This window comes from Phaenicophaeus curvirostris, chromosome 1 (genome assembly GCF_032191515.1).
Source record: "Phaenicophaeus curvirostris isolate KB17595 chromosome 1, BPBGC_Pcur_1.0, whole genome shotgun sequence".
In the NCBI taxonomy this organism is placed as follows: Eukaryota; Metazoa; Chordata; class Aves; order Cuculiformes; family Cuculidae; genus Phaenicophaeus; species Phaenicophaeus curvirostris.
The window spans coordinates 109,836,643-109,852,443 of record NC_091392.1 but is presented as its reverse complement, the minus strand read 5'-3'; the positions used below and the strand labels follow the sequence as shown (position 1 = coordinate 109,852,443).

The following is a 15,801-nucleotide window of genomic DNA, read 5'->3' as shown; positions in this document are numbered from 1 at the left end:
CAAGAATGCCTGCACTCATAGTAGGAGTATATCTTTGCATAGTTATGGCTCTGCAGTAAATAGGGGATGTGAATACAGCAGGCGGCTTTCCTCAGTCCAGAGGGGAACGGCACAATTCCCTGCTGAGAAACGTAAGGCAGCTCAGCGTGTGCAGTGTTTATCAGTGCAGTGCTCTCCCTGGGCTAATTTATTCAGCTTCTCAGTGGGCTAATGAGATCTGGCCAGGTGCCAGACTCGCACAGCTGTGTGGCTTGCAGTGCCTGCAGTAGCACATTGAGACCTCACTCAGGGCAGTGCTGCCTTGTGCAGGATAGACCTTCTCCCTGTGCCAGAGGCTTTCTGGCCGTGAATCGGTTGTTCTTCTTTTGTGTTCTGGTTCTTGTATTTGCTCTTGTTCACATGGAGTCAGCTTCTTTTCATTGTCCAATATAATGGGGCCTGGTGTACTACAGAGAGGGGAAAACCTGGACGATAAGGTCTGTGGGTCATAGCGCGAAGGCTTTGAGGGGTGCCATGTGGAGTCCAATGCAGCCTGAGCTTGCTGGTATTCAGCCAGAGCTCACAAGCCCTGCTGGGTGCTGCAGTGTCCCAGACGACTTCTACAAAGGCAGACAGGCATCTTTGCAGTGTGTTATCTGCTCTGTGTCCCAGGAGGGATTGCTGGCTGGTCTATGGTGCTGGAGCTAGCTCTGCATCCACCTGGCGCTGTGGCTGAACTGATAGAAACTTGGAGCAGGGTGCAGAGATGCCCACTGTGCCTTAGTCAAGGTTAGCTGAGATCCGGCAGTGCTTCTTAGTTCTAGCTTAGTGTCGGACGTGTTCAATGCAGGCTTGTCTGTGGGATTACATTGTTTTGGCATAATGGAGTTCTAGGTGCAGGGGAGTACCAGGGGAGACACAGAGCCCAAGTCAGATCTGACATTGAGCTAACAAGCTGTTACAGGCTGCAGGGCATCCCAGGGGACAGTAGGGACCCCTTATGGGTCTGCTCCAGTGCAGTTGTGCCCGTAATGAGTGGGAACCAGTACATCAGGCTGTATCTGAGCTAGCTCTGTGCAGAGACACTCTCTGTACCACACTTGTCAACTCATGTCTAGGATTGGGAAGCACCAAAGGTGGATCTGCACTGAGTCGGCTGGGGTCTGCAGGGTTCACTTTTTCGGGCTCCTCACCACATGAAAGTGGCCGCATCGTTAAAGAGCAAAGCTGACCCTGGAAGCAGCACAGTGGTGTTTGTGCAGCTTGGCTATGTCTCTGCTTCAGTGACACTTTTAATTACAAATCCAGGAGTGATTGCCTGGGGATGACTTGAGAGTTCACTGCAATAAAAGGCAATAGTGTTTCATGGATGAAGTCCCTTCATCCCACTCCTAGAGATCCCCTGCCTTTATCTTCTCTCCTGTTGCAAAGGTTGCACCAAACCCCAGGTGCATTATGTATGCTTATAGGCAAGCTGTGCAATATTTATTTTGTGTTCTTTTATCACATCCACTGCTCTGAGAGTCTGTTTTCTCCCTTATGCTCTTACTTTTCAGTGAAACTAAATCCATCTATAATCGTCCTTATCATTGCAACATTGTTTGGCATAGAGAGAATAGTAATGAAAGAAAACCACAATATTCTCAACCATGAATTGCAGAAGAGCTAGTTCAGAATCTACTAGTCACTGCAAGCTGTAAAAACAAGAGCAAAATGAAGATTCTGGGGATGTAGCCTTTTCCTCCCCAGTCTGCTCCTGCAATGACTCACCCCCATCTCTCCACCTCCAGGCAGTTTGAGACTGCACACTCCCTGTTCTTGGTGCAAACATTAGTTTGAGCAGTTCTTCCTCTCAGCAGCAGCATTTTTTATTTTTTTTTTAGGATGGGATTTCTGTGTTCCCTTCTGTAATGAACACTTGTGGACTAATAACTGACCTAGCTTTGGCTGCAGGGTTTATGATCAACACTCCCCCCTGCCATTATGTGTTTTGGACAGGAACTGCAAGTGCAGGGTTGCCTTTCCTTTGGCCTCAGCCACAGTGGCAGCCAAGGTTTCAGAGACCAGGGAGTGCTTTTCATGGCACACTGGGATTTGAGTCTCTTGCCCCCATCACAAACATCCTAGGTTTCTGTTTGCTCTCTATTGAAGTGCTCTTTTGGTACCAATTTGCCTGAGACATCTAGGGAGGGAATAAGAAAGCATCCATGGCAACATGAACAGAGAAGAAGCAGACTCTGGACCTTAAAATCTGTCAAGACTACTCTAATGAGGTCTTGATGTGGAGCCTTTGGTTCCTACCTTGCTATCATTCTGCAACTTTAACTGTCTTTATGATTACTGAATTAATCCTTCCTCTGAAAGGTTATTAGAAGTAGTTGAGGAAATGTTTTCAGCTGTTTGTGAATATGTTTGTTTTTTTCAAAATGCCTGACCCAGTTTGCAAATGCAGGGCTTCCCTCTCTGTTGGGGTGAACAAGGCAAAAGCTTTGTTATTATTCATTCTGAGTCCTGGGAACATACTGGGAAGATGCCTGGCATTTGCCCTGGAAGGTGTGAAGCTGCTGTGCAGTGAGGAGCTTTCATCTGTTTGGCATGGCATGGCATGGGATCCAGAAGGTGGTTGAGAGATCTGTGAAGATCAGTGAAAGCCCTAGCTATGCCATCAGTTTTAGGTAGCATAAGTCCATGTTGCTGCCGAAGGTGGTGAAATGGAATGGATATGGTAAAAACCCAACCCTCCTCTCATGAAGAAGTTTATCTGTGCCACATCACTCTGGTGTGGCCACTGAAAACATACGGCCACTCAAACAGCTGCCAGCACAGCATGTCATTGGGCACACAGCTAAACAGTGAAGGAAAGGGCAATAAGCAAGGACTTTCATTGCTATAAAGTGACTGTGTAATGGCAGTCTGAAAAAAAAAAAGTGAATGCATTGCCAGGAGACTTTGCATCTGTTGTATGGAAGTCTGAATGGCGGCTAGAAAATACTTGTGGACTTGCATCTGAAAAGAGATTTTTAACTATGTCTTCTTTTTTCTCCCATTTCAGTGGCTCCACCACCGTACAATTACGAATATGAAATGGAGTACCCAGCTGACCTACCTCCACCTTATACTCCAACTCCACAGACTTCAATACAGTATCCCCCACCCCCTCCTTACCCTGGAAATTCAGGGAAATAATTACATGGCTTCACACGGATATTAACTGCTTGTTGAAACAGCCAGCATGATTGGAACAAATACTCAGCTCAGGGACAAATAGGATAGGATCTATATTAACAGTTACGTCCAGGTGTTTAAACAATGTGGAAGGGTTGCCATGGCTCAGGATGAAGAAAAATACTGTCCACTCCGGACCATGACATTTCATGATTAAACAACGTGTGACCAAAGAAACATTTCCTGGGAGTTACTGCCTGATGAGTACTGCTTAGCATCAGTGCATAGCTTCAGCTGCAGCCTGTTATGGCACCTGAGAGTGGGGGTCTTCCCGTGTAAGACTGCAAGTGGTGCAAATTATTCTGCAAGCTGGTTTTTGGAGCTTTTTGGGGCTTATTTTGGAGGAGAACTCCAACTGTTGTCTTCAAGCATGTGCTATGCCTTTTCTTGAAACAAGAGGAGTAAGGAAGAGCAAGGAAGACTAAAGCTATTTGCAGTTTCTGCTTCAGGTTGATAATACTCAATGATCAGCTGTCCATATTGGTCTGAGAAGCTTGTTATCAAGAGAAGTGCTGTTGGAGTTATTCTGTAACCAAAAATGATGGATATTATTTTTGGCCAAATGCAGGTTGTTTTAAGTGCCTACTTTTAAACGGTTTAAAACTAGGTCATGGCCTGGAATGTAAACGTAAAGAGGGGTTTTATATGTGAAATACAGTAATTTATAGTTGATTTACTTTTACTTGGACTTAAATGCTGTAGACATTGGATATATGCTACAATGCCTTTTTTATCAGCAAATGATACTTTGATTTTTTAAAAAATCACTGAATTGGGGAAACTCACAAGTGGGAGAAAAATACAATTCAAATATTAAAACATCATAGATCTGCCTTCAATTGGGTTGATTAAAGGTTTTTTTTAAATCATATTGTTTACCAGTAATAATGATATTCAGCCAAACCAAAGAGGTGAGCAGAGAGACTGTGAGCATCAGATTACTTTTGAGTATTACCTTGAATATTTTAAAACTGTAAGTCACCAAATAATATTTTTTGCATGTGTCACAAATATTGTTCAAAATTACTTAATCTCTACTCTGTAAAGTACAGGCCTTAATGATTTGAAGTGTTTCATGTACTTACGAGGCTAACTGTAATTCAGCAGCAGCTATTTAACTTTGGAATAGAGCATTCTGTAACCTAAGGCATCAACCTTCAATGGTAAGACTAGTATATTTCTTAGTTTTATAGGTGAGCCACAAAGACGGTGGTTCTCTTTTGGGATTTAAAAGTGCTGAACACCCTTTGAGTTGGGTGGCTGTGCAGTTTGAGAATGCTACAGCCAAAATAGCAGAAGGTGACAAGAATACGGTACCTATAGTTCAGGATGTGGTATTAGGTCACTATATCTTACTGCTGATTCCTGGGTATCAGAGTGCATTTAAATGCTTTTCAGTGTAACCCTCAGCTTCTTCTCAGGTGTATCAGTGTATTAATGGATAAAATTTTGTGTCCAAAGAAGGGCAGTGAAGCTCATGGAGGTTCTAGAGAACAAGTTTTATGAGGAGCGGCTGAGAGAACTGGGGTTGTTTAGCCTGAAGAAGAGGAGGCTGAAGGGATACCTTATCACTGTCTACAACTACCTGAAAGGAGGTTGTAACGAGAGAGGTGCTGATCTCTTCTTACAAGTGACAAATGATAGGACAAGAGGAAATGACCCAGGTTGTTCCAAGGGAGATTAAGATTGGATATTAGGAAAAATTTCTTCAATGAAAGGGTTATCAAGCATTGGAACAGGCTGCCCACGGAGGTGGTTGAGTCAACATCCCTGGAGGTATTTAAGAGGTGTAGGTGTGGTGAAGTTGGCAGCGTTAGGTTTATAGTTGGACTCAATGATCTTAAAGGTCTTTTCCAACTTAAACAATTCTATGAAAAAAATTTCTTGCAAAATGTGATATCATATCCAAGTGAGGTCAACTGACAACCTCTCATTACCCTCTAAGTCTGATATTTTTGGCATTCAGTCTTGATTCAGGGAAGAACTCAAGCAACCTTTTAACTTTGAGCACAAATATTATTCAAGACTTTCTTGTAAACAAGACCTTATTGGCTTTTCTTGCTCTGATTTTGTAATTGTATTTGTCCTTTCCAGGCTGACTAAGCTTATCCTCTTGAAACCTCACTTGAAAATGCAAATGGACTCAGTCCTTGCCACTGTAAGTTCAGAAGATCTGTGTTGTGGCCCTTTGCCAAGCTGAGCCTTGAGTTGCAGGCCCATTAGCTACCTAGGCATTTGTAACCCAGTCAGAGGAAAACTGAGCTGCATCACAGGTTTTGGTTGCTACTGATTCCTTGGAGGAAGGAAAGTTGTATTCTCATTTCTGTCCCGAATATATTTTCTTCATAATTATTCTGCTCTGAGCTGTGCCCTGAAACATTTGAGCTGGTACCGTAACCTCTCAAGAGACAGATGTTCCTCAATTACAATCCTCCCATGAAGGGCAGCCTTCTTCATGCAGTGTTTTGGCAGTCCCTACTCAAAACCATCTGCTGGGGTATTGATGTGCCTGCTGATGTGGTGACCAGTATAAAGAACAGAATAAGCACAATTTTCTCTGTGGGAGATTCTGTTTCTGCCACATCGTTCTACGCTAGTACCTCAGCATTTTCCAGTTGATCACACCAGATGATATTTCGGTGCCAAAACGTTACCTATAGATAAAGAGGATTGTCATTTCCCCCACTCTTGTATTTCATTTATTTGTGCTGAACATGCATTCACACAAATCAAAGAGAAGTTTGTATTTGATGAATCCAGTCCCCTGAAAAATACAGAGAAAGAAAACTATCCTATAGATCATAAATCTTCCCTTAGAGGAAGAATTTCTTTAGCTCTGATATTTGTCAGAACAAGTCATAAAGCAGATTTCTTAAATAAAAAGACATCTGGAAAACAACTACAAGTCTTTGATCATGGAGTCCTCTATTTTTCAGCTTTGCAAGTGTGTGTTGCCTCTGATGGGACTACTTAAAGGTCATAGTGACCGGAGTACCTACAATATATGCATGGCATATTCCAGGGGAAAAATATGACAATAGGAGATTGAAAATTTCATAGTGATAGAAAGCTATTTGTTTGCTGTGAAAACACTAGTGAGGATGTTGATTTTAGTATGTTAATTAACGTTCTGCAGAACCATATGTATTTGGACATACCAGAAAATTATTTTTATCTCAAAGGACACTACATCTCTTGTCCTTGCCAAGGGCATAAAACTTGAAGGTGTTGCCCTTCTATCAAACCAGGTAAAACTAGTGCAGAGTAGCCTGTTTTCAGAAGAAGGTGATGATTGCATTGAAAATAAGCAGACAGACTGAGACAGCCAAAGAGGAGGAGAGAGTCAGAAAGATCTATGAAAGTAAAGGAATAGAACAAAGAAGTTTCTGCATAAACAAAGAGGACTATTTGCTAATACTAAAGGTTTATTAGTTGCATTTAGTTGAAAAAGTTAAATGTTTTATACCATAAGTGTTATTTTCTTTGTGTGGAAATATTTGTTCAACACCTCCATATTCAAGGTTCCTGCAGTGCAAATACAGCCGACCAGTAGGCATTTATTCTGTTTCACATGAATAGCTTGCAGATGAGTGGGTTGGTACAAAGAGTTTTCACATAGTCACACTGGCTTATTTCAGTCTCGTGCCCAGCATCATACTGTAAAGAAAAAAAAAGAAAAAAATAATCCATGGCTGGGAAAAGCCAAACAGTCTTTGGCTTTTCTTGCTTGGCAGTGGACATTACCACTAATTTGATTGGTGAATGTAGCATTGCCCTAGGCAGTTCAAATTCTTGGACCAAATGCTACTGCTTTTCTTGTGGTCTCAGGTTGCTCTGTTTTGGCTTATGATTTCTATGAGGCAGAGAGGGAAGGTCACCATGTCAGGAGTACAGGACCTGGGCCCATGAGCCTTTCTTCTTGGTTTCCTAGTTTAGCACATTAAATGACTGCCTGGTTGCACAAGTGCTGTTATGGATTTGAAGCAGCAGGAGCTGCAGGTGCTTACAAGGGCACATATGCTTGCATATGCTCTGATGCCGGTCCCTTGTAGAAAAAAATAAATTCTGTGTGATGTTTTAGTTAACCATGTATCAGGGATATTTCAAGTCATGATTCATTTTGCAAACTTAATTTAATCTGACATTTCTTTACTTTTTTTTTTTTTCCTTCCCCAAAAGAGCTACTTCCAAACTAGTTATCTCTCTGACAGCCCACTATTTCTCTGGTATATACCAAACAGCAGGAGAAATGTATTTAAGAGCTAATGACCCATTTGGGAGACTTTACAAATTAGGTAATAATCAGTTGGAGGAGTTAAAGGCCAAGGCAAAGCCAAGGGAAGTTAATGTGCTAGGCTGCCATTACCTAAATGATACACTCTGGTGAAAGGATCGTTAATGCTATTATAAGCCTTTTCTTATTAATGAAAAATGTAATTATTTGCTTTTTTAAATGTTGGTAACTTTGAAAGATGCCGTTTTACCCATGTATTAGACCAGATTTTCAATAGTTCCACAATGAAAAGAGTAGATTGCTCCATAGAGCACCTGGATCGATATTAACAATGTTCTTGGTTTAGTAGATATAGAGTCATTCAATTTAAAGCAAATGTTCTCAAGACCCATTGTGAAAACCACAATGATATTTTTTGGATGTAATGGGATAGTTCATAAAGCACTGATGGCTATCTATTAGAATAGGAAATGTTTGGCATTTCTGTATTCACTTTCATCCTGGAATGTCTCCAAATGCTGTTGTAACTGGAAAAATAATTATTTTAGTCGCCTTGGAATAAAAGGCAACAGGTATTTAACAGCACACAGTAATAGTCTATAACACCCTGCAGCAAAAGTATTAAGGGAAATTGAATATATTTCTTCAGTTTCACTAAAACATCAGTGATTGGACAAAACACCTTGAGAAAATACAACCAAGACCTTTTATCAAGTGGTCCCTGTTATTATTTTCTAATGGGTACACCCAGTCTCATGGTGGTTTTTATATTGCAGCAATGTCTGAAGTCCAAAAAGCAGAGCCCCAGCCCAATCCTGGATTGCAGTGCACCTGTTCTAAACACCTCCCCCCCAACCCCAGCTCTGTTTTGATTTTGGCGTGCAGTCAAAAGAGATGAACAGAGGACTAAAGAAAGGAGGGGTGATGATCCCTCATTTTACAAAGGGGAAAGAGAGATAAGGGTATCACAAAATGGTCAAGGCTTTTTGATTTCATATGACCCACAGAAGCCAGCTTGCTGGTGCTGTTGCTGGTTGCAGTCACAGCAGGGCAAGTGAAAGCAATGAGCATGGAGTCTGCTGAAGAGCTGGTATGCAGTCAGGACAACAGCCCAAAGAAGCATCTGGGAAACTCTGGCTTGGGCATCATGTAACTCGAGGTGCTGGAGGCAACAACTAGAGCAGAAATGTTTGTCTGTCTGTTGTACTGTGAAGATAAGATGGACAATATTTGCACAGCAATGGAAAACTTTATTTTCGTTATGCTATGCACTGTAAGTATTTTGCATCCTTGATGGAGGCTAGGAAAGGGCAGGCTTTGGATGCCATTGCTACCACAGTGATGACTAAGAATGGACTAAAGCCAACAGAAACAAAAGGAGAGCCAAAGACTTAGGTGTTTCTGAAGGAAGTGGGGGTTCTTGTCAGCCTAGCATATGGAACTGGTTCCTTCACAGCATCAAGCTGGTCTGCTGCCAGTGATAGCAGCTGATTTTAAATTGCTGAAGCCTGCAGGAGGGGGGCTGAAGCAGGAACTGTGTGGTGCTGGTTTCCCTCAGGCCTGAGTCTTCAGCTGAGCCCTCAGCTTGCTTGCAGGAAACCTGCCTGGGGGGAAGGCTTCAAGGCAGTTATCCTTCCTTCCATAAATGCCAGGCTGGCTATCTTGACCCATAAACTTTGCAACACATGTATGATATGTTCATTTTCAGGATCATGGGCAAAACCATTTTTTCATTAGTACGCCATCCCCAATTTTCTCTCAATAGATCCCATATTGCATTGACAGAAAGTCCTCCATTACAGGAACTAATCTGGAGACTAGTACAGCCTTTTGTCAGTTTATCTAAATTACCCAGAATTTTAATATTACAGCATATTTACCAGTGACTCATCTCATTGCCCTTATTTTACATGCTCCTTCAAGATCTCTCAGGGCTGTGTCCTTATTTTACTGCTGCTTGCCAAAGAGCTTTTCCAAAGAGGATAACATTTTCCAATCAGACCCCTGGCCCCCTGCATCACCACTGCTAGGAGCTTCCTGGGGAGGCTGAATTCTGCAAGAGTCAGGGTACTGCAAGACTACCCTGGTTTAAAACATCACCTCCTCTGCAGGGGAGGAAGGCCAGCTGTTCGGCAGCTATCCTGAGATCACCCTCAGCCCAGGCTTTACTTGTGATTAAACTCCTCTCTCTCTCTCCATTTCCAGAAATCCAAGTGTGGCCAGTAAGCCTGGAAAGAGGAAAGGAAAATGGAAAAAGAATTCATGCCTACATCTGCTTTCTGGTTTAGGTCAGCTCTGAGGGATGTCTTTTTCTCTGTGTATGGCCAGCTATCAAGTTGAGAGCATGTCTCCTCTTTTCTGAATGTTTCTGTTTTCCTTCACTGTAGGGCATCTTTAACGGGAGGGGAGGATTTGTTGTGGGCATCTGTGCAACTGCAAAGCCCAAACGTTGCCTGGGGCTGCATTGTGATTTCAGTACCTAAAGCCCCCTGCTTTGTATCTGGACCTTTACGAACAATTACTCAACTAGGAAATTGGTTTTACCCATTTTGCTGAAGTATAATACACTTCCTGGATTAATTTTTAGAAATCTAATGTCCCTTGGTCTTATAAAAGTGGTAAACTGTAGGTGTTAGTTAAACAAAATGGTAATCTACAGCTGGGAATCCAGTGAATCCATATAATAGGGCTCAAACTCTTTAATTATACCTTGAAACTTGAACAATAACTTGACAACTACAGGTAATGTAGATTGTACAACAGGATGTACAGAATATATACATGGAATAAATCTGTATACCTGAGGATGGCGTGTGTTTGAGGCCGAGTATCATAGCAGTGAGCTGCTTTGTAATGGTGTGGGCATGGGATGGTTGATTACTTGCCAAGGCATAAAGGGATACCAGGGTACCTGCTATTTACTGACAGCTAAGAGACAAGGTTGCTTCTATATCTGCTGCCTCACATACCAAGAGTTTATGAAATCTGAGGCTGCCCTTGTCAATTATCATCATCATTATTTCCGTGTTTAAAAAGCAAGGCAGAGTTCTTGTGGGCATTCATCAAAGAAGTACTGTGGTAGTGCAATGTCCACTACTGTGCCTCAGCTGAGACCTCATCAGGTAGCTTCTTGAGATTTAGGAATGAAAATAAATACATACGTCCTGCATTGCTGTTCCTCATTTGGTGGTGCATTTCCTCTGAGATGGAGGGTGGGCAATCATCCATCTGAATCAGGGCTAGGAAATCAGCTGATAGACATGTGTGCACATAGTGATGGACTTGGAGATGGTCTGTCTCAGCTGTGTCATAGATTTGTGCTCCTTACCGACAAACTGTGAACCTATGTCTAAGATGTTTGCCACAGCTATGCTATCACTGTTTATCCATCTTCATAATCTACAGGAGTCTTTAGCGGGGTATAAATGGTCCCTGACACATCTGAGAGACTAGTAGAATAAAACAGATTTTCCACTAGCTCTCACTATGTGGCACAAGAAAACTAGGGGAGTTTTGTGAACCTCTCTTCTGGGGAGAGCTCTCTCTCCCCAGCTGTGAGTCCTCATACACCATTGTACAAGGGGCAGTTCACTGGTTCTGCAGGGGCTGGTGTGCGCCACCCGCAGGGTAGGAAAACAAATGGGGGACACAGCAGTAAGTCAGCTTGGCAAGAGATGATACTTACTTCCACTGAAAGTTCTATCATTAAAATCCTTCTGGTTGCTAGTGTGTATTGCACTTATAATTTCTGGTCAGCCAGACCAGTGTTTGAAATTGAGGCCAAGCTGTGACTAGTGATGTGGTGCAGAGAGGCAATGCTGTATGTCTCAAGGGTTAAAATCCCACGGAAATGTAGGACTGATAGGTTAACTGATACCTGTATTTAAAGCCAGAAGAGTAGCAACATGATGTTCCTATCCCTTCCACATCTGCCAAGAGCCCAACCTACATTCTGTAGCTGATGAACACTTAGAATTTCCTTTATAAGCATGATCTGCTCATTGATAAGCTTGGACAGTGCTTGTTTTGACACTTGTAAGGATAATAAGAGAAATTGATTGAGATCTTAAATCTTGGCTTGTGGGAAGGGTGGGAAAACAAAGCATCCCACTAGCTGCAGTTCAAGTTTCACTGAAGGTTTAAAGCACTTCTCCATCCATGAATAATAAATATTTTGATCATGATAGTCAAGGTATCTGCTAAGAGTTTTCCTAAACAGAGTAGGACAACAGTATTCAGTTCTGTCTATAATAGAATAATTTTAGTCTAGGCAGAACAGAATGCCTGGTTTCCCTGTGCCCTGTTCACCATGACCTTCACATAAGACTTGCATGATTAAGTTGGATTAAGCAAAGTGGGATCTACATCCAGAAATACACTTACTCATTTTATATCAATTTGATCACAGAATCACTAGGTTGAAAAAGACCCCCAGGATCGTTAAGTCCAACCATTCCTATCAACTGCTAAACCATGACCCTCAGCACCTCATCCACACGTCCCTTAAACACCTCCAGGGAAGGTGACTCAATCACCTTCCTGGGCAGCCTCTGCCAGTGCCCAATGATGCTTTCTGTGAAAGTTTTTTTTCTGATGTCCAGCCTGAACCTCCCCTGGCGGAGCTTGAGGCTCTGATTTGCCAATCAGATTGGCAAAGTCTGTGAAAGATAACAAAAAATCTTTCTACAAATATATAAATAATAAAAGGAGGACTAGGGAGACCATACAGTCCCTATTGGACGCAGAAGGAACAACGGTGACAGGGGATGAGGAAAAGGCTGAGGTACTTAATACCTTCTTTGCCTCAGTCTTTAATTGTAAAGAAAGTTGTTCCCTCTGTGTACAAAACCAGGAGCTAGAGGAGCAAAATGAGGCTCCCATGATCCAAGAGGAGGTGGTCAGAGCCTTGCTAGCCCAACTAGACACCCACAAGTCTATGGGACCGGATGGGATTCATCCAAGGGTATTGAAGGAGCTGGCAGATGTGCTGGCCAAACCCCTTTCCATCATCTTCCAACAGTCCTGGAGGACTGGGGAAGATCCACTGGACTGGAGGCTGGCTGATGTTGTGCCCATCTACAAAAAGGGCCGCAGGGAGGATCCAGGAAACTACAGGCCTGTCAGTCTGACCTCAGTGCCAGGGAAAGTCATGGAGCAGGTGATCTTGAGTGCTATCATGAAGCACATGCAAGAGAACCGGGTGATCAGGCCCAGTCAACATGGGTTCACAAAAGGCAGGTCTTACCAAACTAACCTGATCGCCTTCTATGACAAAGAGACTCAGCTGCTGCATGAGGGAAAGGCTGTGGATGTGGTCTTCCTGGACTTCAGTAAAGCCTTTGACACAGTTTCTCACAGCATTTTGCTTCAGAAACTGTCAGCCTCTGGCCTGGGCAGGCACACACTCTCCTGGGTGGAAAACTGGTTGGATGGCTGGGCCCAGAGAGTGGTGGGAAATGGTGTGAAATCCAGCTGGAGGCCAGTGACAAGTGGGGTTCCCCAGGGGCCATTTCAATGTCTTTATCAATGACCTGGATGAAGGCATCGAGTGCACCCTTAGCAAGTTTGCAGACGACACTAAGCTGGGTGGAAGTGTTGATCTGCTGGAGGGTAGGGAGGCTATGCAAAGGGATCTGAACAGGCTGGAGCTGTTCTTGGTGCCTCCATCCAGGTCATTGATGAAGACATTGAACAGGGCTGGACCCAGCACTGAGCCCTGGGGAGCACCACTTGTAACCAGCCTCCAGCTTGAAGTAAACTCCATGATGAGCTGGTGCTTTCAACCTTTGTAATTCAAAAGGCAAACTTAGTCTCTCATTTGTTTTTTCCATGCCTGGGGAGTAAGGCAGTGGAGTGCAGGCTGACCTCTGGCAGTAGCTGTGTCTATGGTTGTCCTCCTGCAGAGTCCAGTGGCAGTGCAGGTGGAGGGGCTGGACACAGCTCTGAGCGTCTCCATCCAGCCTTGGGAACTATTGGGCAGTTATATGGCAACTCTGCAATCTCAAGACTGTTAATATTTGAGACAGTATAGGGGGTTTTGTGTAAGAGGCCTTCACATCTGGATGCCTACCCAAGGGCTGAGAATGTTTTGCTTGAATTTCCAGCTTCTGAAAAAAAAGAAAATCCTCCTTCTTGTACTAATGATGTGCTGCTATGAAAGGCCAATACCAGTAGATCTCCGAGTTAAATAAACAAAATGATAAATCTTCCCTGGGCTTCACCCAAAGACTTGCTAACTTCACTTAATTAGCTCCAGTCCTCTCTGGGTTGTAGGGGTGGAAAATGGCAGTAAACAATTTCTGCTAAGGGGAATTTCTCATGCTGAGCATTGGGAGTGACTTTGGTGCTGCTTCTTCAAAATATGCATAATGCAATCTTTAAATTAGAAATATTTCATTTATCCTGGTTATGAAACAGAAACAGAACAACAGGAGGTAAGGGAAATTTTCAACTGCAAATAAATCTTTCTGTTCTTCATATCTTGGAGGTCAGCATTTAAGAAGCTGTAGATAAAGATCTTCAGCAATTTTCAGTCTTCTCTTGCCTATATATTTCCCAAGTGGCTGTCAAGTATTATTTCTTCCTCATGTTGTCAGATTCTGTTGCCTGGTAAATGATATATATTTTAATTGACAGCCAGTAACAGCCATTCTAATCATAGTGAAAATGATATTTTATAGCCAGCATGGATAGAAGTCGTAACTTGAGGGTGTGCCAGTTACTTCTTGGAAATATGAATAATTGATACTGAACATAATACCTTTGCACAGTCTCTATTTATTAGGGACAATGCAATAGAAAAATAGCTCTTTTTTTCGTGGTTTCCTTTATGTATGATTTGCTAGTCTGTACAATTCAGGAAGAAAATTACTCCACATCCAGTTAGGGTTTGAGTGAAGGCTTATTTGCAGATGACACCAAGCTGAGCAGTGTAGTTGCCAGAAGGACGGGATGTAATCCAGAGGGACCAGGACAAGCTGAAGAAGTGGGCCTGTGTGAACCTCATGAGGTTCAGCAAGGCCAAGTGCAAGGTCCTACACATAGGTCAGAGCATTCTGCGATTTCAGTACAGGATGGGGGATGATGTGATTGAGAGAAGCTTTGTGGAGAAGGACTTGAGGGTGCCGATTGATGAGAAGCTTGACATGACTTGGCAATGCATGCTTGCAGCCCAGGCAGCCAACCTTATCCTGGGCTGTGTCAAAAGAAATGTGGCCAGCAGGGCGAGAGAGGTGATTCTGCCCCTCTAACTGCTCTTATGAGATCTCATCTGGAGTATTGTGTCCAGTTGTGGAATTACCAACATAAGAAGGATATGGAACTGTTGGAACAGGTCCAGAGGAGGGCTACAAAGATGATCCGGGGGCTGAAGCACCTCCCAAATGAGGACAGGCTGAGAGAATTGGGGTTGTGCAGCCTGGAGAAGAGAAGGCTCTGAGGAGAACTCATAGTGCCTGAAGGGGGCATGCCAGAAAGCTGGAGAGGGACTTTTTACAAAGGCGTGTTGTGACAGGCCTAGGGGTATTGCTATAAATTGGAGAGGGGAAGATGTAGACTAGGAAGAAGGAATTTCTTCACAATTAGGGTGGTGACGCACTGGAATAGGTTGCCCAAGAAAGCTGTGACTGCCTCATTCCTGGAGGTGTTCAAGGCCAGGTTGGATGGGGCCTTGGGCACCCTGACCTAATGAGAGGTGTCCCTGCCCATGGCGGGGGGGTGGAATTAGATGAACTTTAACTTCTTGGCTTGTATCAGAAACGGCGTGACCAGCAGGTCCAGGGAGGTTATCCTCCCTCTGTACTCGGCACTGGTGAGACCGCTCCTCGAATACTGTGTTCAGTTCTGGGCCCCTCACCACAAGAAGGATGTTGAGGCTCTGGAGAGAGTCCAGAGAAGAGCAACAAAGCTGGTGAAAGGGCTGGAGAACAGGCCTTATGAGGAGCGGCTGAGAGAGCTGGGGTTGTTTAGCCTGGAGAAGAGGAGGCTGAGGGGAGACCTCATTGCTCTCTACAACTACCTGAAAGGACGTTGTAGAGAGGAGGGTGCTGGCCTCTTCTCCCAAGTGACAGGGGACAGGACAAGAGGGAATGGCTTCAAGCTCTGCCAGGGGAGGTTTAGGCTAGACGTTAGGAAAAAATTCTTTACAGAAAGGGTCATTGGTCCCTGGCAGAGGCTGCCCAGGGAGGTGGTTGAGTCACCTTCCCTGGAGGTGTTTAAGGCACGGGTGGACGAGGTGCTGAGGGATATGGTTTAGTGTTTGGTAGGAACGGTTGGACTCGGTGATCCGGTGGGTCTCTTCCAACCTGGTTATTCTGTGATTCTGTGATTCTGTGATCCCTTCCAACTCAAACTTATGATTCTAT

The 15,801-nt window shown here is 43.6% G+C and overlaps 1 protein-coding gene across 1 annotated transcript in view; it reads left to right on the top strand.

Annotated features, from left to right (window-relative positions):
* The window catches only part of CYYR1 (cysteine and tyrosine rich 1), a 62,277-nt gene extending 51,616 nt beyond the window's left edge, over window positions 1–10,661 (top strand). Inside the window, exon 4 of the mRNA XM_069870634.1 lies at window positions 3,032–10,661. Within this exon, the coding sequence (XP_069726735.1) occupies window positions 3,032–3,165 (134 nt within the window). The 3' untranslated portion in view covers window positions 3,166–10,661. The remainder of the gene's footprint in view (window positions 1–3,031) is intronic.
* The last annotated feature ends 5,140 nt before the right edge of the window (window positions 10,662–15,801 follow it).